General features: G+C 33.6%; 2 protein-coding genes across 3 annotated transcripts in view; one reads left to right on the top strand and one right to left on the bottom strand.

Annotated features, from left to right (window-relative positions):
- LOC143063637 (protein SPMIP7-like) overlaps window positions 1-10,639 on the bottom strand; it is a 56,110-nt gene extending 45,471 nt beyond the window's left edge. Inside the window, exons 1-3 of one of the 2 annotated variants that reach the window (XM_076235886.1) lie at window positions 9,974-10,639; window positions 2,575-2,636; window positions 1,788-1,814 (exon numbers count right to left, since the gene is read on the bottom strand). In XM_076235886.1, the coding sequence (XP_076092001.1) occupies window positions 1,788-1,814; window positions 2,575-2,636; window positions 9,974-10,505 (621 nt within the window). In that variant the 5' untranslated portion in view covers window positions 10,506-10,639. The remainder of the gene's footprint in view (window positions 1-1,787; window positions 1,815-2,574; window positions 2,637-9,973) is intronic. The other variant, XM_076235887.1, reaches the window with a different exon arrangement.
- A 137-nt stretch (window positions 10,640-10,776) lies between these two features.
- LOC143063641 (protein C-mannosyl-transferase DPY19L1-like) overlaps window positions 10,777-22,231 on the top strand; it is a 312,490-nt gene continuing 301,035 nt past the window's right edge. Inside the window, exons 1-2 of the mRNA XM_076235893.1 lie at window positions 10,777-11,075; window positions 21,250-21,274. Coding sequence (XP_076092008.1) covers window positions 10,832-11,075; window positions 21,250-21,274 — 269 coding nt within the window. The 5' untranslated portion in view covers window positions 10,777-10,831. The remainder of the gene's footprint in view (window positions 11,076-21,249; window positions 21,275-22,231) is intronic.

The following is a 22,231-nucleotide window of genomic DNA, read 5'->3' on the forward strand; positions in this document are numbered from 1 at the left end:
GTGCCAAATAATACAAAATGAACATACAATTTTATCTGGATGCTGATCAATTAGTATTAACTACTTCAGTTGTCACTAATGATATTTTCTTAATGTCGTTAAAGTATCAATGTTTTTTTCATATACATTTTATTTAAATAAAACACATTGATACACATTTTTGATCATCTTTATGAGATCTGTGATACCTAGTCAATGTTTAAAATGATACAAATATATATGCATGATCACCGTGTAGATCGCCACATGCGGGGTGTCGGCTATGTTTGACACGGGGTGGCAATTTCGAAGCAAAGAAAAACTATCAAAGTTAGTTCAAGTATCAAAATATTTTTTTTTAGAATTATCAGTACCAGATAATGTATCGGAAGGAACTAAAACATAATATATTTTCTGCAAGCAGAAGCAGTTGTTTTCAATGCTCTGTTTTCTTACACACCTTTTCCGTGTTGCAGATTTTGAGGCTTCTTAGGCAAATTTTTTGAAAAAAACTTCTTTAGACGACTTCCTCCCGTACCATTTATAAAGAATTGAATTCCTATCATGAAATTTAACCAAAATACCAGCTTCGTACTTAAAATTTATTAGCTTTAAAATTATTTTTTCATAAAAATAAAGCACTTTAGTGTCGCTCGGGTGCCAGATTTTGCGTCTCAATGGGTAGAGGCTTTTAATAAAAAATAGAATAGATTTGCAAATAAATCGGTCTTTATCTGATACTTTTTTAGTTCAAACACATCTACAATAATTATTATGATAAAACATTACAAACTGAAGGTACCTCATTTTGCCTGTTTTTCGGTCTTATAAGACATGTGGTTTTGATTTCATAAAAAGTAAAAATAGTCAAAATCTTTTGTGTTAAAGCTAGAAAATGATTTTCTTTTCTTTTTCAGTTACTATCATGGTCAGAATTAAGTTACTCATGTAGCTCACTGCATCGAAACATGGACGAAAATCACTGAGCAGACCTCCATAACAGATTTGCCCTGAGCCACCAACAGTCAAACTCCACCAAAGTTCATTACAAGTTTCCTCTCAAAGCACTCTTTTTGACATAAATCTGACCGTCGCCGAGGAAAAGAAGAGGAAAGTATTGTCTAAAGAAAGTTATTTTCTTTTACCATTTGGATAAATGATAGAAAATCAGCAGCAAGATTAAGTTTTTTAAAGATTTCTGTTTTTGAAATCGTTAAGAATAGTAGTGTCATCGTCTTCAGGTCTCCATGAAGCTGTGTTGTCATTTGAAAATAAAGATACCATGGAGTATTTCATTGGAGAGAGAAATCGAATTCGTTATGGAGTGAGTGCTTGAGAAATATTGTTTCTGGATTCTATTAATTGTATTATTATGTAAATGTTTATTGGTGTACATTACTTTAACTGAATTTTCTAAAAAAATCGTCAGTCCAAATAGTCCATAAACTTTTTTGATTGGCTTATCAATAGATCGTCAATTCATTTGCATGTCATTATAAATTCATAACTTCCAGTTCACTCACATGTGACCTCAAAGCGGGTTTCGTTATAGCCTGGGGTCCTGGCTAATCTTGTCAGTATACCGGTAATTAAATATGTGCCACTTTACTGCAAGTATTATTTGGTGTGTTGAGAAGTACAGAAACCATCCACTACATTACCATAGCATGATGAAGGTAGGTGCGGTGAAATATATGTTATAACTTGGACTAAATTCAGTGATGATACTCATTCATTTAAACATGTTAAAGGTTCACAATTAAATGTTAGTTAAAATATATTTTTATTGGAACACTTCAAATTTCTACCTCGTATTCCTTTGCACGAAGACCATTCTGTAATAGATTGTTTTTTCGTCATCCCATGTGATAAGAGCATAGCGGGAGATGATAACATTACAATAGGTTCGGCGTGTTAGCTTAATAGTATAGGTATCTAGCTTGCCAAAATATATCACAAGACTTTACTTGTAAGCTAGATAATATGAATCCAGCTTGCTACAATGTAGTTAGCATTACAGTAATCAAACTTTCTATGAACAGTTTGGCATGACAAAGAGGAATGATTCAAGCATTACGATGAATATATATATATATCTCTCCGTCTGCTGTTTATATAATATAGATATAATATGATAATAAAGAGATTCAACTTGTCAATGACGTCGGCTAACGATGAATTGTGCCTAACAAATGGCGTATCGACTTTTTGCTTTACAACAAAGAGATCCAGCCCATCGGCTTCATAGTACTTGTATTAATTTTAAGTTTCAGTTAACTCTTTAATGAGTTTATTATGCAAGACGAATATACACAAAATGAGAATATGCAAAGTTTCACGGTATAAATCTATAACGTGTTTCATTTGCATGACTATATATACACTAACTGAAAATATGATAGTATAATAATAATCTTTTCAAATAAAATAAAATATTTATCTGACCTTAGAAATCTGTAAAAGCTTTGGTACCCGCAAGCATTTCATCATCAATAAGCAATACACTCATGTATTTTCTTGATCTTGTAGTGTGTAAAAGCATATACAATAGCAGAAGATATGTGTTTGTTTCTTAATATAGTGATACATGCTTACTTTTGATCGCCACTTAGTCGAATCTTCTGAAGGTTTCCGTGGGTCATAATCACTTGTCCATCCTAAATAGTGAAAACGTTGTTTTGGTTATAAGTTTTAATGTTATCATTTTCCATATAATCGGAAATTAATAATAATAATATTTATTCCCTGAAATCGGCAGTGCCGTACGTATTATGCCTCCACTCTGTTTTTGCTTGTCTATGTGTATCTATCTTTTGAGTTAAGCCTTTTTCAACTTATTTTTACAGCGGATGACCGAGAGGGCAATCCGGTGTATTGACTGTTGACAGCGAGATTTGAATGTAACCCGAATAATCCAGTCGTTATTTTACGCTCAATATCGATCACTATCAAAGTGGAGAGAATCGGAGAAGGTAAGGGCTTGAATTATTCGATTGAGTTGGACTGGTAACCAATCTATAATCTATAAATAAGCGGACACCAGCGAGTGCAGAATAACATACCTTATATCTTGTTATAAGAGACAATATCTGAAAAAGTCTAATTTTCATGTCCCGCCTTTCACCAGCAATTTTTTTTTTATTCAGGCATCTTTTTGGAAAATTTTACGTTTCAGTATTAACTCGAGTATATAATGCACCAACTGCAACCACTTAAACATTCTTTTTAATATTTCGTCTAATAAAATATTATAATTTAAATGGTCAACCCCCCCCCCCCCCCCGAAAAAAAATCATGTTATCTATATTAAGTAAACAGCCTTCCGATTTTCACAAATCTGATAGATTATATAAAAAAACTTCTCCATTACTGGTCTGATTTTGTTACAACTAAAGCATGTAAGAAAATTTTGCATTTTTAAGGGTCTTTTGAATGTTGTCCCAGGGGTAATTTCCCTCCTGTTACCGCTGTTTTTTTTCTCCACCTGTGGACACATTTGAAAGACCAAAAAATTATTTCTTGTAATGTAATGTGAAGAGCATCATTTCCTGAATGTATGACTCCATTTGTTAAGGTGAATAGCAGCCAGTTTGAAAAAACTGAACTCCTCAAAGACAACTTTAGTGAAGTTTGTTAAATCATGTCAGTACCGAAGCACCGACTACTGAGCTGATGATACCCTCGGGGACTGATAGTCCAACAGCAGAGGTATCGACCCAGTGATGTAAAAAATGGAAAACAACACGTTTTATAATTTATTGCGTCCGAAGCGCTTTTCTGGATTTACCTTCATCAGGAACGCTCAAAGCCAAACATTTGAAATCCGAAGATGTCAGATAAGTACCGAAAATCGTTTAAGAGCTAAATTTCAAAACACCTAAAATAAATAGCCAAATTCATCTAAAGCCAACTTTGCCTCAGGGAGTTGAAACCTTAGTTTCATAATAATTTAAAAATTTATAAACGGACAATTTTAGTTAAGTTTGTTAAATCATATAAAATAAATAGCCAAATTCATCTAAAGCCACTGTTACTCAGACTTTGTAAATAGACACCAGTGTCTGAGCTGAGAGTTGATGATCCAGGGTTATGTCAAAAAACGGCTTGTCATTTTTTTTTATATAAAAAAAAAAGGCATCGGAATATACCGAAACCTTGTTTATCAATATTACGTATCAACTTCACAAATAATACACGATGGTCTTGAAGTATACATTTGTAGATTATAGGTTGGTTATCATCTTTTAACAAGAGTGCACACGCTGAAATGTCTCGCCTTCTTTACTAATCATTGATATTATGTTGATAGTCCTAAATATAAAGCTTTATTACAACTGTCACATAAACTTAACATTCACCAAGAAAACTAAACATAGATTCATGAAAAATATGAAAATGAGGTCAAGGTCAGATGGACAATGCAAGACAGACATGAATAGCTTATTATTCTTCCATACAACAAATTTAGTTAACCTATTGCTTATAGATTAAAAAACCCAGACCAAAACACAAAAACTTAACACTGAGCAATGAACCGTGAAAAGGAGGTCAAGGTCAAATAAAACTTGTGCGAATGACATATAGATCATAAAATATCTCCATACATCAAATATAGTTGACCTATTGCTTATAGAATTAGAAAAAAAGACCAAAACACAAAAACACAAAAACTTAACTATAACTACTGAACCATGAAAATGAGGTCAAGGTCAGATGAAACCTGCCAGTTGGACATGTACACCTTACAGTCCTTCAATACTCCGAATATACAAGACCTATTGCTTATAGTATCTGAGTTATGGACTTGATCACCAAAACTTGTTCACTGATCCATGAAATGAGGTCGAGGTCAAGTGAAAACTGTCTGACGGGTATGAGGACCTTGCAAGGTACGCACATACCAAATATAGTTATCCTATTACTTATAATAAGAGAAAATTTAACATTACAAAAAATCTTAACTTTTTTTCAAGTAGTCACTGAACCATGAAAATGAGGTCAAGGACAGTGGACATGTGACTGACGGAAACTTCGTAACATGAGGCATCTATATACAAAGTATGAAGCATCCAGGTCTTACACATTCTAAATATAAAGCTTTTTAGAAGTGAGCTAACGCCGCCGCCGCCGGATCACTATCCCTATGTCGAGCTTTCTGCAAGCCAACTAAAGTTGCAGGCTCGACAAAAATGGTACACGATACAGTTTCGATCCCATGATGATTTTTTTACGAAAATTTGAGAATGTGAATTTTCGCTTTTCTTATTTAAATTCCGGATACAGCATGCAGTAATTGCTTGACATGGGACTTTCAAGCATGGTTACATTTCTTACTGAATTCTGACCCCTAGCTGTTTCTCTTTTCTTTTTTTTTTGATGAGTCACTGTCCTTTTATTATAAACTTTGACATGTTCGAAATGCTAATACATATAAGGATTTCATACATCAGGAATACATTACTTTAGATTTATTCGGCAAAACCTTTTTTCCGAAATCTTTGATTCTGAATTTCTTTTTGAAGTTCGTACTTCTTTTTGGCCTTTTTAACTTTTTTTATTTAGGCGTCACTGATTATTCTTTGTAGTCGTAAATCGCGTCTGGCATACAGCTTTTTTACCCTGCATGGTATCTTTTTTATATTTACATATATTTTTTTACACATTTTATTTAGAGTATGTTCAGATATACATTAAACTTTTGAAATAGTTATCAAAAGTACCAGGATTATAATTTAGTACGCCAGACGCGCGTTTCGTCTACATAAGACTCATCAGTGACGCTCTTATCAAAATAGTTATAAGCCAAACAAGTACAAAGTTGAAGAGCATTGAGGATCCAAAATTCCAAAAATTGTGCCAAATACGGCTAAGGAAAATAAGATATTCCTTAAAACCAAGATTTTCTGAAGAACATGTGTATTGATTTAAGCAAGGACGTATATTAGTATGTTAGTTATACGTTCTTGATTTAAGTAAAATCAGGAAATCTTTAAAATTTGAGATGTTTTATAAGACAAGAAAGGACAACTGCTCAAAGCATTTTCAGTGATTCCCTGTATAATCAACCATCCGCTTTAATGTTATTGTTTGAAAACTGGAAAATCACCCTTTTTGTAATGAATATATAAAAGCCCACAACTCGCAAACGTAAAATCTAAAATTTATAAATCGAAAGGGAGCTCATGTCAATATACATAAACAATTCACCAAAGTTTCTTGCAAATTAGATAAAGTGATTTTGAGTTTTTGTCCGATAACTGGAAAATCGCCCTTTTTGTATTGAAGAAAACCCACAAAATCGGAAACAAAAAAAATCGAAATGTTATACCCCAGTCCCACTAGGCCACGATCGCACTACGATCTGTGAAAAAAATGCAAATTTTGATGATCGTAGTACGATCGTGTAGATCGCAGTAAGGTCGTATCACGGTTGTGGTGAGGTCTTCATGATCGTGATGAGCGTGGCAAACTTTGAACATGTTCAAAACAATCGTGGTGCGGTCGTGATGAAATCAGGTCGTAGTAGAAGCGTAGTGATAGCGCACTAAGATCGTAGTAAGATCGCAAAGGTCGCTGTACCATCGTAGTGAGAGCGTAGCGAAAGCGTGATTCTATTCGGAGAAACTGCGCTACGATCTCATTGCGATGTTATTAAGACCTCACTACGACCATCACGTTCTCACTGCGACCCAACTACGCTTCCACTACGACTATACCACGCTGTTCACGACAATAGTACGATTCTAGCACGCCCTTGTCGTCCTCATCACGCTCTTCTTACGACCTGACTACGCTCATACACTACGACCATCATTCTCATTGTCATTTTCCCATAAAATATATTAATTCTTTCCAAGTTTTGTTTGTCTGTATGTAATTGGGACTTCTTACCCATTTTCTCTAACGGCTCAACCATGATTCTTGTTTTCATATAGAATAGACCGTTGGTTTTCCCGTTTGAATGGTTTTACACTAGTAATTTTTGGGGCCTTTTATATCTTGCTGTTCGGTGTAAGCCAAGGCTCCGTGTTGAAGGCCGTATCTTGGCCTATAATTGTTACTTTTAAAATTTGTTACTTGGATTGAGAGTTGTCTCATTGGCACTCATACCACATCTTCCTATATCTATTGACACATCTGTTTCATATCTGCTATCGTTCACTAAAATATCGTCATTTCAGCTTTATTGACCAGCAATAGGATGTAATTTAGGTCGGATTGGTCGGTCCGACATCTCTACTTGATCAAGATTCGTTAATATCAGAGCTCCATCTGCCTCTACATCAACCATAACACCACGCCCACGTGTTCTAGTAGATACTGGTGGCATGACTGTATTTTTTTTTCTCGAGAAATCTACATATTAAACAGAAATAGAACTGAAGGAATGATACTGTATTGATATGGAACACGATGTTGACGTTATTGCTGAGAGCGTAGTAAGATCGCGGTTTGAACGTAACTTGTAATCGTGGTAAGAACGTGCTATAATCGCAGTAGAAGCGTGGTACGATCGTGTTGCAATCGGATAACTCGTGGTATGGTCGAAGTGAGAACGTGATGAGCGTAGAAAGATCTTGATAAGCGTAGTAAGGTCGCAGAATAAGCGCGGTGAGAACGTGTTATAATCGTAGCGGGATCGTTGTAGAAGCGTAATGAGGACGTAGTAGGCTAGCATCGTGAAAGCAACGAACATTTACATTTTCATGCCGCTCATACCGCGATATGAAAATAAACCCAGAAAATTACTCTAATATTAATGTACCTTTTAAACAATCAAAAAATGTGTTAAAATGTAATATTAAAAAGTGTGTTTCAGAAGAATATATGAAAAAACTACTTTAAATAAACTTTCAAAATTAGATTCCTCATCCCAACTTTGTCTTTATGGGAAATTAAAAACTATTTGTCAGTCTGAGGAATATTTAAATTGCAATAATTTTATACATAGGCAGTTACTCTCAAAATTTAGACTTAGTGATCATTCCCTAGGCATTGAATTGGGAAGGTACAGAAACATTCCAAGAGCACAAAGATTATGTAAAAAATGTGGATTTCTAGATGACAAGTTTCATTTCTTGTTGTATTGTGACATTAACATATCATTGCGTTCTAATTTTTTTGCTTATCTATAAGACTATGTACCATTATTTCAACATCTTGATGCATTTAATAAACTAAAAAACATTCTAAACCCCATCCCTGAACTTGTTTGTCATATTGGAGTCTTCATTAAGCAGTCTTTAGAACTAAGGGGGTCAGACCCATGTCAGACAAGCTCATGATTGTGTTTTATACATCAATTTATAATTTGAACTCTTAAAATATGTTCTATTATATTGTACTGTATTTCATTGTATTGCATTGTATTTAAAATGTATAATTGTTTGTTTGTATTGCTTGACCCTTATGGGTGTAATTTTGCAATAAAGATTATATTATAATTGCAACATAATATATACTTTCTTATACTTTCATAATCCTATTTAAATACAATAAAGAAATAATAAAGGATCATTTACAAATCGATATATACATTTAATATCCTAACAACGGCTTCCATATACACAATTAAAACAGTAACCAAATACAGATTATGAGGTTTCTAAGGGGGAAAATCTTAATCTATGATTTTAGTAGTTAAACCAGCGAACTTTGTTTGATAAAAGTAAAAACACTATTGCACAGTTTATACCACAGCTATTATTGTGTTTGCCCCTCGCACTTAATCGCATATACATGTATGCGTTTCCATTATTGTGACATCTGTTTGCTTTCATTTTTTTTTGTATTGAAAGCAAACAGATGTCACTCTATTGTTTTGTCGATATACATTTGAAGTTGTGATAATAACTATGAAGTATAAGTAGACGTGGGATATACTCGTCATTTAGATTTGTTAACTACAAATGTAGTATCAGTTTTAACATTTTATTCTCAGTATTTACGCGATTTTAATAATTTCTCTACTTTGGAGAAAGGCTACAATTGGAATACGTCTGAATAAAAGTACCGTATACAGTGGCGGATCCAGGGGGGGGGGGGTTTCCGGGGGTTGGAACCCCCTCTTTTTTTTGGCCGATCAGTGCATTTGAATGGGAGCATATAATTGGAACCCCCCCCCTTTATTCTGGGTTGGGAACCCCCCCCTTTTTTAAAATGGCTGGATCCGCCACTGGTATATGTTTAGTTGAAGATATTCCTAAACTATTCGTAAAATAAATGCCAATTGACAATTTGGGTTCCTCGTAAAAGTGCCAGCGTGATAATGATACATGTATCAGCGAAAATGAAATGTTTTTGTACAACATAGTTCTGTGATCTCCGGTGGCTTTGATTGTCAGCCCTACCGCATGTTCTATTTTTTTTTTTTTTATCCTAAAATTATTTACATATGATGTAAACTGTATACATTTGTATTTGTATGCCAAATCTTGACATCATTTCATGTATGTTATTGTTTTTTTTTCTATATGAAGTATTGTGACATACATAAAATGTATTCATATACTAAACGCTATGTTTTTTTTTGTGTTTTTTTTTATTGTTATAGAAACAAATGATTTTAAAATTAATTATCATGATAGACAACTTGAATACTGTACCAAAATCAATTTTACTTTTACTTTTTAGTTTATTGCATTTTAAATCTCCCTCTTCGTGTGCATGGTGTTGCGGTTCGAGATCAAGACAGAATAACACATATATTTTTTTAAAACGGTTTTATCAGAGTCTCTGGTTTTATTACTTCATTTTTCATTCCATGTACACACACAAAAAAAAACCAACCTCGCAATGGATGGGCGCTTATATCTTAAATAGCAAGTTCATTAATAGATCGGGCATATGTATCTTATTGTATGATAACTGGGACTGTAAATAAGATACAGGCCGTCTGATAACTTGGTTTCAGAAAACGGGTAAAATACATTAGTAGTATATAGATAAAATAAACGGAGACGTTATTATTTTTAAGTTTAAAACTCTAATATACCTCCGAGTTGCGATTTTATCCATCCGTCTGATATTTTTCTGCTATTCCACATTGAAGGGGCACCTGGTGCATATGTGTTTGACCTTCTTAATGGAGTAGGTGCCTTCTCATCAGCCAGTCTATCAGAATTTTTCTTTTGTGGCGGTTCTGCTTGAGGTACATCATTCAACTGTACCAATGAATTGATCTTTTTGTGTCCAGTGTTCCTATCCACATCACCACCCGCGCTTACAAAACCTGACACAGGGTCCACAATATTGTCGTAATCACGGTAGGGTGCCGGTGGACGAAAATCACCATCGTCATTCCATCGTTTAAAGGCATTTTCCTGTTTACTTGTTTGAAATGAATCAACATCTGCCTTACCTGTAAGCGTTGGAAACTTCATCTGCCGGTTACGGCGATGAGTTTGAATCTGTTGAACAGTGTTACCTCCAGCATTTGCATCACTTCGCAAATAAAGCTCGAAATTGGGACGGGTCCGAAATGTTGAATCGGCCAAAACAGGTACATTTGTGAACACTTCAGTCATGTTTTATTTATGAACCGTTCAATTTTACCATAAGATAAATTTTAAACAATCTACTACAAAAAAAATCCCATTATACAAATTTAAAAGTCTTGTTATCGATATGCTATTTCCGACATAATGTAAACTACCGTGTTACCCTTGGATATACGATAATCACCATATAAGGAAAAATCCGGAAGTAGCAAGTGCCCGTCGGAGATTTTTTCAGGTTCTTCAATAATTTTTTTATCAATTGAAACCGTTTATGAAAAAAGATAAACTTTCTAAAACATTTTTTTTCACAAAAGTTAAAAAATGTCATTCTTATATTTATTTTTTTCCTTTTAATGGAAAAAGTAAACAACAGCTTGCCACCGGAAGTAGAAATTGACACGCCGGCAAAGTTTTACATTATTATCATGGCAGTTAGGAAAAGAAATCAACTCAACCAGACCAGTAATAATGCCATTCAAACGCAGTCTGAAAAGAAAAAACTTGCAAGGAAATCAGAGTCTAAAGACAAAAAAACGGGAGATTCGGAAAATGCATTCAACTTCACGTTGACATCAAAAGCAGTCATTTTAATTTTGGGTATGTACAAATTTTTCTGTATGTCCCTCCGTTTTAAAGAGTACCACCATGGGTTATGATGTAAAGGAGGAAATAATTTGTAGGAACACTGTTTCGGTACGGATTTAATCTTTTTACCAGGTAAGGAACCGAATTCAATAATTGAATATATATAAAGGTCCCGCGGAAACTATGCGCACTGTCGTACAACACAAGAAGTTTTCTCTTGGCTATTTACATTTAAGGCAGTGTGAGCGCGTTCTCTCGTGAGCGGATGTGCAGCCAATTTGGCCTTAAGGGGGCTCGCGGGTCTAAATCAAATTTTTTATTTAATATAAGATTTCGCTAATTTTTTCTATAAATGAAATAAAATTTATCATATACCTAATAGAAAAATTAAATAAAAAAGGGGGGTCACCGATCATTTACGCTCACAATCTGCCTTCGAAAGAAGCAAACAATTTTTGTAAAGGTACTTTGTTTCTGTTGAACTAATAGGAGAAAAAGAGGTAATATCGAAATAAAAAACGAATTTAATTACAGAAATCGCTTAAATTTAACAGTTATTTAGTTAATGTATAGATTATTTGAAAACAATAATAAAAAATATAGGTCACCGATGAGTAAAAAAAGATATTTCAATTTTAATGACAAAAAATAGCATTTTTGCACCAAAGGGAGATAATTTGGAGCTTTTTTCATGATATAAACATTTTCAAAGTCACCTGGGGCCAACACGAATTGATTTGTTGGAATAATTTTTGTACCACATGATAAAGTAATAACTACTAAAGGTAATAAATAAAATTTGTAATGAAAAATAAAAGTTAATTTTTTTTCTGAAAATCTTATACCCGCGAGCCTCCTTAAATGGCTATGCGTACCAGCTACCAATTTTATAATAAACAATCACTTGATCAGGTATGAAACGATTTTGCGATTCAGTGAAGAGAATGACAAATAATAAATAATTATTTGTATTTAAGGTTCATCATAACCTTTTGGCTAAAATGGCCGTATTTACACCCCAAATTTTACTCTGAGTACAGACTAACCTATACACCTGCAACAGTTTTAAGGGATGGCAGGAACTGGATATATAAATTTTAAATGCATTTTATGTTTCAGAAAATTATAAACTTTTCTAGATTTTGCTATCCATTTTTTTTCGTTCCTGCAGGAGGTGCAAAAATTAACTAAGTAGTGAAAACGATTTTAGAAGCTCCCCTCACATAATCAATGTTGTGAGTAGTATTGATTTAAATGGACAATAGATGGACAATAGACACCTGTAAACAATAGGCGATTTAACAGGTTTAAACTGTGTAACTGAGTGGACCGTATCAAATGAAACTCGGTGTTTGTTTATTTTGCTATCTTCTGCAGACTGGAAAAAAATGAACATCATAATCCAGGTAAGTTTTTAATTTTCTGAAACGTAGACTTCATATAACTTTTATATATCTAGTTCCTGCCATGCCTTAAAACTTTCCTGGATGTACCAGTTTGTCTGTACTCATAGTAATTTTGGAGGTATAAACACCGCCATATTTTTCAATTCCTTATGATGAACCTTAATGTATACTTTACATTGGAAAAAAGACATTAAACGTAAATGCACATTAAAAGTATAAATTATACCGAATTTGATTGAATATATATATGTTAAAAAAACTCTTTTGAAAGTTATTTATTAATAAAATTCGAAACAGAAACAAAAAAATTAAAATATCTAAAACGACAAAAAATAAAGATTGAGTGTATGCACAATTTAAAGTAATAAGATAAATTTTCACATGTCTTGCATGACTTGATGCATGTGATATTTATGAACATTGATTTTAAGAACTTAAAACTGTTCTAATTTTGTATTTTTCTCATTTGTCAGAGGCTGCTCTTGCTCCATAAAAGTTGGAGCCAGAAAATTGCCCATTGTTTGTAATGACTGGATTTAATGTTCATCTAAAAAAATATTGTATATTCCATTATGTCGATATCATATTTGATATTTAAAGAAAAATTTTCAAAAACTAACCAGGGCGTTTCTATGAAAGCACATTAGGGATGTAGTAAAAATAAAATTGGCATTGAACATTTTTTTCAGAGTCGAAATTTTACATTTTAAGTCTTTAAATCTCTGTTAGTAATCAATTGTTTGTACTAATTGCGATAATTTCCGAGTTTATTTCACATTTTATTCCTGATCAGATGTCATTAAATTATAAAACCCGAGCTGGTATGTGCATAGCCTACAGAGAAAAATTTGGCTACACATCTACATGTTGTACGCATGTGGGAAAGCATAGTCAGCTATAAAAGGCCAAATGACAATGTAAAACAATTCAAACGAGAAAACTCAAGGTTAAATTTATGTAAAAATATGAACGAAAAACAAATATGTAACACATAAACAAACGACAACTACTCACTGAATTCCACTCCTGACTTGGAACAGGTACCTAGGCCTAAATTAAAATATTGTTTGTTTGCCCTTTTCCGACCCTATGTTTTGAAACAGGGTCGGTAGGTAGGTAAAATATTTTATATTTTCTTTCCCAAAAAAAAACTTAGCTTGGTACATTTTGGTCATGGGTAGGCAGGTAGGTATAATATTTTATTTTATAGATACACAATCTGCATGATGTCATTTTTGTCTGTATTGCTTTTGTTTAAGTATGCTTTTGCTAATAAGTTTCTAGGACTATTAGTATAATAGTCCCAAGTTTTGAAAAAAAAAATATCATGTAGAATGTGAAGTTAATTCATATGCACTACAATTTTTTTCAAATATCAAAATATAGGGCTGTGCGGCATATTTTAAACGTTTACATACCTGGAATTTTTAAGAGTTTTTACTTGCACTAATATTCTGTACTATGTACCTTGTACGCTTACATTTGTATACCTTTAGACTTAAAGTTTTTCTGTAAGAGATAACTTTGTCCTGGTAAAATATGTCCGGGCAGATATACATTGAACATTACTAGTAGAAAAAGTCCCTAGAGTGTTTAAATTTTTGTGTGTGCCTGTGTTTTCAATAAAAATGCTTCAAGACTTGAAACTCAATTGACTTTGTCACGTATTTTACATCGCATTTATAAATGATCTGTATGGAAAAACTTGGCGATTTTACTGCCAAATATTCTCCCCTTTACAGACTTTCGGTTCATGTCAGATATAAATCAGAATGTATCAATGCTGGTCGAAGGCATCGTTAACATAATCATCCTAATCTATGGACCACCAAAGGCCATCCCTACATAGGATACAAAGTCTGTTTACAAAATATTTTGTACACACGTTGATAATTTAGTATTGGACGAATTTTTTTTTAATGAACCCTGCTCTTCAAGTATAAAGATACAGAGTATCGTTCATTAAATCATGATTTCAAAGCTTTCAACATAATTATTGATTTCAAACAAATGCTTTGAAACTCCAAATGCAAGTGTTCATTTATGTCAAACGCTCACGTGATACCAAACGGACTAGACCTTATACGGGAAAGATAAAACCTGAGAATTCCGATAAAAAAGTTTTGAGCGGGAAATACAAATATAAGAATTTTGGTAGGAACAAAAAATAAATTAAAATAAAATCTTGTTTGTAAACATAAATAAAAGATTTTCAGGCGGAACGAATTTATAGGGTCGGTCGGTAAAGGGCAAACAAACAATATTTTAATTTAAGCCCTACATACAGAATTTGATGGGGTTAAACATGTTAGTGGCATCCGAACCCTCCCCTAACCTGGGACAGTGGTGTAACAGTACCACATAAGAAAGAACTATAAAAATCAGTTGAAAAAGGCTTAATTCATCAGATGGACAAAAATACAAGTGGACGTGGACAGGTGCTTACACAATGGTTAGATTCAGCATTTTGCCTCCTGTGGTCTTCAAGGCCCTCCCATTTTAAAGATTTTACCGAGGTCACACTAATAAGCAACAAGAAGAAACAAATCAGCGACAAGAAAAATAACTTAGTGATAAGTAGTATAATTTAGCGATAAAATTCTAAATATTAATTATTCTAAATAAATAAAGGCCAAATAAAATAATATGTGTGTTTCCTGTTTCATCTTTGAAAAAAAATAGGGTAGGTAGGTAGGGATTTTTTTTTATTTTACCATTTTTTTTTACATTGAGTCTATGGGAGAGAAATCCTGACTTTAACAGTGCTTATTGAAAAATGACAAAAAAAAACTTTAGGGTAGGCTATTTCTAAGCTTAAAATATAGGGTAGGTAGGGAAACAGGAAACACACATGCTTTTTTATTTGGCCAAATACTGAAACAGACATAAAATTGAGAATTGAGAAACCAATATATATACTAGTTCAGTGATAATGAACGCCATACTAGACTCCAAATTTTACACAAGAAACTAAAATTAAAAATAATACAAGACTAACAAAGTCTAGAGGCTCCTGACAGGCGCAAAAATGTGGCGGGGTTAAACATGTTTATGAGATCTCAACCCTATACCTCTAGCCAATGCAGAAAAGTAAATGCATAACAATACACAAATTAAAATTCAGTTCAAGAGAAGTCCGAGTCTGATGTCAGAAGATGTAACCAAAGAAAATAAACAAAATGGCAATAATACATAAATAACAACAGACTACTAGCAGTTAACTGACATGCCAGCTCCAGACTTCAGTTACACTGACTGAAAGATTATGTCTTCACCATATAAATATCAGGCACAATCCTTCCCGTTAGGGGTTTACATGTAGTATCATCCCATATATGAGAAGAACATAACCACATGTACATTTGTACATTAATTCTCTTTCTATTAATATTATTTAATTTAGTTTTTTTTTTTTTATTATTGAGAATATTTATGCTTAAGATAATACATGTATATTAAAACACAAATAGAGTTTGAATTTTAATGGCGTCACTATTATCTTTCAATAGTTATGCCCCTATACAAATGGAAAAATTACTGATTTTTTTGTTTCCATTCTCTTACTTTCATTTGTCTCAACCAAATAAAATGAAACTAATACACAATGCTCCTTACAAGGTACCACAAAACACAAATCAAGTTTGAATTTTTGGTTGTGTTACTTCTACAGATTAAGAGTTATGCCCGATTACAAAAGGAATAAATTGTTTCACAGTACAGGGTGCAGCTGGATACAATCGCAGATGTCCAACTCTAAAAAGTTGGGACAAAATCCACACAATATTCATGCTTGATACAGGTCTGAATTGAGATTGTAATTAAAAATATTTGACACATAATTTTATATTTTTTTTTGTGGAATACACTATGCTGTTGAATATAAATTTTATAGAAAAAAATTCAATTTAATTAATATATAGTGAAATCTGAAATTTATGAGAAAAATTGTTTCCCCACAATTTCTTTGTGTAAAATAATTTAATTTTTTGACCATGGGGCTTATTTCTGATCCGGGTGGGGAGAGGTAAACCAAACATATTTTTTTTATTTTTGACTAAAATGACATACAGTCATGGCTAAATTAATATTAATTATTAGTAACTTCTAAAAATAAATTGACAGCTAATCACCAAGACAATACAACATCTCTATTTTTAGATACGTACATTTTAAATTGGAAGTTTTAATTTTTCATAACAGAAAGTGTTATCAACTCTATTATTAGTGTTAAATGCTTTTCAATTCATAAAAAAGAATATTTTATTTATTTTTCAGGGGAAATGTATTTGTTAGGGTCGGCGGCAATAAAAAAGCATGAAAAGTCAATTTTTATTTTTATTCTGCAAATCGGCAAAATCGGGTCCGCAGATCCGTAAACCAACAAATTAAAAAAACCTGGCCTGAATAATCATAAGAATGGATGACAAATGCGACTATGCAAGGTACCTATAGGACACAGAGGCATGATGATTAATTTATTATGGAAGGAAGAGAGGCGACACACAAAATGAGGTCTTCTCGTTTAATAGTATATATAGATTGTTCCATCTCATAAGGCCTAACCCTCAACTGTGACTTTAGATTGTGCTGTTTTGCAAATATGTGAGTTCTTGAATTTATTTCAAGAAAAAGCAACATTTTTATAAAACCACAAAAATTAAAAAAAAATTTTGGTTGTATATTGGTATAAGGTCGTCGTCTTCGTCATAGTCATCCGAAGACAGATTGTTTCCGGATAATAACTTTAGTTTAAGTAAATATAAATCAAAATTTTTTTTAACACAATGTTTATAACCACAAAAGGATAATTGGGATTGATTTTGGGAGTTATGGTCCCAAAGGTTTAGGAATTAGGGGCCCAAAGGGGCCAAAAACAAGCATTTATCTAGTTTCAGGACAAAAAATTGTGTAAAAGTAAATGTATTTCAATTGCTCCGAAATTGTACCACAATGTTTAATACCATACATTGTATGTAGAAGTTTGGGATTTATTTTAAGGGTTATGGGGCCAAAAACAAGTATTTTCTAGTTTCAGGACAATTACTTAAGTGTAACTGTATGGATCTCTCTGACATTGTACCACAAGGTTCCATATAACAGGGGGAAGGCTGGGATTGGGGTTAATTTCTCTGAACATGTAAATAAGGGGCAAAAAAGGGCCAAAAAGAAGCATTTTCCTAGTTTACAGACAATAACTTGTGATAAAGAGGGACGGAAGATACCAAAGGGACAGTCAATCTCATAAATCTAAAACAAACTGACAACGCCATGGCTAAAAATGAAAAAGACAAACAGACAAACAATAGTACACATGACACAACATAGAAAACTAAAGAAAAAACAACACGAACCCCACCAAAAAACTAGGGGTGATCTCAGGTGCTCCGGAAGGGTTAGCAGATCCTGCTCCACATGTGGCACCCGTCGTGTTGCTTATGTGATTACAATCCGGTAAATAGTCTAATACGGTACATGTAGGTCACATTCATGAGAGGGAAGGGGATTGAAGTTACGACGTAAGGAACATATACAATATCATTTGTGAAACGGATATTCCATAACGGTCAACCAACTCGTGATGGCGTCTGTAAAATTTACGAAGGGATGACTTCAACTTCACCATTTGGAACTCTTGGTTTAATAGCTTCCTTGTGAGCAGCAACCCTCTATCAAGAAAATCATGATAGGAAATGCAAGCACGGGAATATCGTATCAATTGGGAGATATATACCGCGTAAGCAGGTGCTGCTGGAATGTTGCTACTTAGAAATGGAAAGTTCACAATTGGAAAGATGAAATCATCTCTTTTGTCGTAAAGTTATTTTCAGCCGACCCTCATTGTCAATTTCTAGATGTAAGTCAAGATATGAGGCCGACTTAACTGTATCTGTGGTATCCTTTATCTTTAGCTCGATGGGATAGATGCGTTCCACATAGTCACCAAATTTTGAATTATTTAGTGAGAGAACATCATCTATATAGCGGAAAGTAGAGTTAAAGGATATTGCTAACTTCTTATCTTTCTTCCTAAGAAGTTCCTGCATGAAGTCAGCCTCATAATAATAAAGAAACAAGTCGGCAAGTAGAGGGGGCACAGTTTGTTCCCATTCAGATTGGAATGCCGACAGTCTGTTGAAAAACACGTCCTCCGAACGTAACAAATATGTTGTCAATCAAGAAATCAAGCATCTTGGTAATATCAGTTGTGTATGGATCTCTCTGAAATTATAATAAAGGTTTCTTACTACAAAGGAAATGCTGGAATTGAGTTTTGGGGTTCTTGCTCCAAGGGGATTCAATAAGTTTGGGGCCAAAAAAGGGGCCCAAATAAGCATTTTTGTAGTTTCCAGTCAATAACTTGTGTTTAAGTGTATAAATCTCTCTCAAATTATACCACAAGTTTCCATACTACAAAGGGATGGTTAGGGGGGATGTAAGTGTGTGTGTGTGGGGGAGTTATGGCTCAAATCATTTAGCAAATAGGGGCAAGAAACGGGGGAAAACAAGATTTTTTTCTGGTAAAAGAACAATTTAGACAATTTAAAAGCAGTGTAAGGGAGGTAATCCAATTCCTTTTAAAAAATACTGTTATATATATATATATATATATATATATATATATATATCTAGCTGGATGGCTACAGTGCAGGCAATTTGGTGTCACGATATCTCAGTAGCATGGGTTCGATTCCTGGCGAGGGAAGAACAAAAAATTTGCGAAAGCAAAATTACAGATCTATCCAACATTGTTGGGTTGATGTTTAGACGAGTTGTATATATATATACATAATGTACACAGCCATGTATCACCATCACTGCTGGTGATCCGATGGATAAATCTGTTGTAGAGTTGTCACTGGCTCAGACATACTTATAAATATAATTATTTTCTGTGACTGTATCTTACATTAATTTGTAGGATCCTTTAAATTTACTATATATAATTTAGCTGATCTGTAAAAATAACATCTCCATGCCTTATATATCATGTACTGTAGTACGACGCTAGATTAAAACTGATGTGGAAAGGTAACACCCAACCACCGAAAGCTTCATTTTTATGAAGCCCAGGTGGTCGTGTGGTCTAGCGGGACGGCTACAGTGCAGGCGATTTGGTGTCACGATATCTCAGTAGCATGGGTTCGAATCCTGGCGAGGGAAGAACAAAAAATTTGCGAAAGCAAATTTACAGATCTAATGAAACATGGGTTGATGTTTAGATGAGTTATATATATATATATATATATGCTTGATTACTTCCCTTACACTGCTTGAAAATTATGTATTAAAAAATGATGATTAGCTGTAATTTGTTTTTCTAGTATTAATTAACATTAATTTTAATGATGAGGCTTAAATTAAAATATTGTTTGTTTGCCCTTTACCAACCAACCCTATCAATTTGTTCTGCTTAAAAATATTTTATTTGTATTTACCAGTAAGATTTTATTTTATTCTATTTTTTCGTTCCTACCAAAAATCTTATATTTGTATTTCCCGCTCAAAATTTTTTTAACGGAATCCTCGGGTTTTATCTTTCCTGTATAAGGTCTAGTCCGTTTGGTATCACTTGAGCTTTTGACATGAACACTTGCATATAGAGTTTCAAAGCATTTGTTTGAAATCGATGTTGAAAGCTAAAATCATGATATGACGTACGTTACTCTGTGTCTTTTTACTTGAAGAGCAGGGTTCATTTAAAAAAAGTTCGTCCAATACAAAATTATTAACGTGTGCACAAAATGTTTGTATCCCGCTATGTAGGGATGGCCTTCGGTGATCCGTAGATCAGGATGATTATGTTAATGATGCCTTCGACTAAACTGGTCCGCCGTTCCATCTATTGCTTCGCACGGCGGTCTCACTAATTAGCGACAAGAAGAATGAATTTAGTTACAAGAAGCGACAAGAAGACTATTTAAGCCCCAGTCCCACTAGACCACAATCGCACCACGCTCACTTGCGATCTAAAATAAATTCAGATCGTGGTGAGGGTGCGGTATGAGTGGCATGAAAATGTAAATTTCCGTTGGTTTCACGATGCTACTATGTCCTCATTACGCTTCTACAACAATCCTGCTACGATTAAACCACGTTCTCACCACGCTTATTCTGCGACCTCACAACGCTTATTAAGATCTTTCTACACTCATCACGTTCTTGCTACGACCATACCACAAGTTTTCCGATTGCAACACGATCTTACCACGCTTCTACTGCGATTATAGCACGTTCTTACCACGATTATACTACGTTCATACTGCAATCTTGCTACGTTTTCAGCAATAATGTCAACATCGTGTTCCATATCACAATCACAATCCAAATTCAGAGCTGTATCAAGCTTAAATGTTGTGTCCATACTTGCCCCAACTGTTCAGGGTTCGACCTCTGCTGTTGTTTAAAGCTGCGCCCTGCGGAGCATCTGGTTTATATTATGTTCTGACTTTATGTTTTTTCAGTCTGCATCTCTCTGTCTCTCAATCCCTCTGTCTGTCCGGCTTCAGAATGAAGTTTTTGGTCAAGGTAGTTTTATAGTTAAATTGCAATCAACTTGTAAATCAACACGTTTCCTTTGATAGGATCTTTCTAATTTTAATTTTAATGCCAAATTAGAGTTTTCAGACCACAATTTGATGGTCATCTGAACATATAAAATGATCATCTCAAACTATGGACACATTCTTGTTTGGTAAATGTAAGAAAGGTGGACTTTTGAAGTTGAGAGGGACTTAATAATAGAGGTTCCAAACTATACTATTTTCTTTTTGTATTTTCAGCTATAGCTATAACTGTTATCCATAGGTAAGGCTACATTTTGTATTTGAAGAAAATACTAGGAGACCATTTAAAAATTGAAATAAGGTGCACAAATTAACTACACAATGTAGTGTGGACAAAGGTAAACAAACTATTTTTAAGTTCAGTTTCTTTATTGTCACAGACTCAGTTCTGCTACTGTAAATGGGCAATTTAATTTAATTTCAAATCATTTGATATGTTTGAAAATCTTTTGTGTTTTTTGCTTTTTACAATGTTTTTTTTAAGATTACAGTGGCGTAGCTTTCATTGAGGCAGTTGCCTCACTAGGTTTTATTACTTAAAAAATTTAAACAATAAAGTGTGGTCAAATTTGGTGAATACATTTTTATGTCATTCAACATATATTTTGCCAATCTTTTAGCATGTTTAGACAGTAACTGTGCTCATCTTCGATCAAATTAAAATCAACCCATCCATCCTGATGAACCTACAATGTTCCTAACTCTAACAGAAATATTATTTGTGGATGATCACACTTGCTATGATTCTATCAGCTGTTTTTTGTTAAGCCTTCCACTTTGGTTGAAAAAGCAAGACATAGCGATCCTACATTCCGATGTTGGTGTCAGGGTGGTTGCGTTCATAAATACTCACTTCACTTTGTGGTTAAAGTTTTTCAAATTTTGATAACTTTCTTAAACTATCCTTGATTTGTACCAAACTTGGACAGAAGCTTTTTGATGATCAAAAACTAGTATCTATCTAGAGGGAAACTTTGTCAAAATTTGTACCTGTTTATCTTATTTTACTTATAAATTGAGTTAGTTTTTCTTCCAGTTAATATTACATACAGTCTGCAGTTAAAGTTTTTAAAACATTTATTAGATTCATAAACTATCCTGAATTTTTACCAAACTTTGACAGAAGCTTCGCTTTTTACAATCAAAAGATTATATCTAGAGGAATATTTGAATTGATTTTTATCCTCATTCTTGTTGA

This window comes from Mytilus galloprovincialis, chromosome 2 (assembly GCF_965363235.1).
Source record: "Mytilus galloprovincialis chromosome 2, xbMytGall1.hap1.1, whole genome shotgun sequence".
Lineage (NCBI taxonomy): Eukaryota > Metazoa > Mollusca > Bivalvia > Mytilida > Mytilidae > Mytilus > Mytilus galloprovincialis.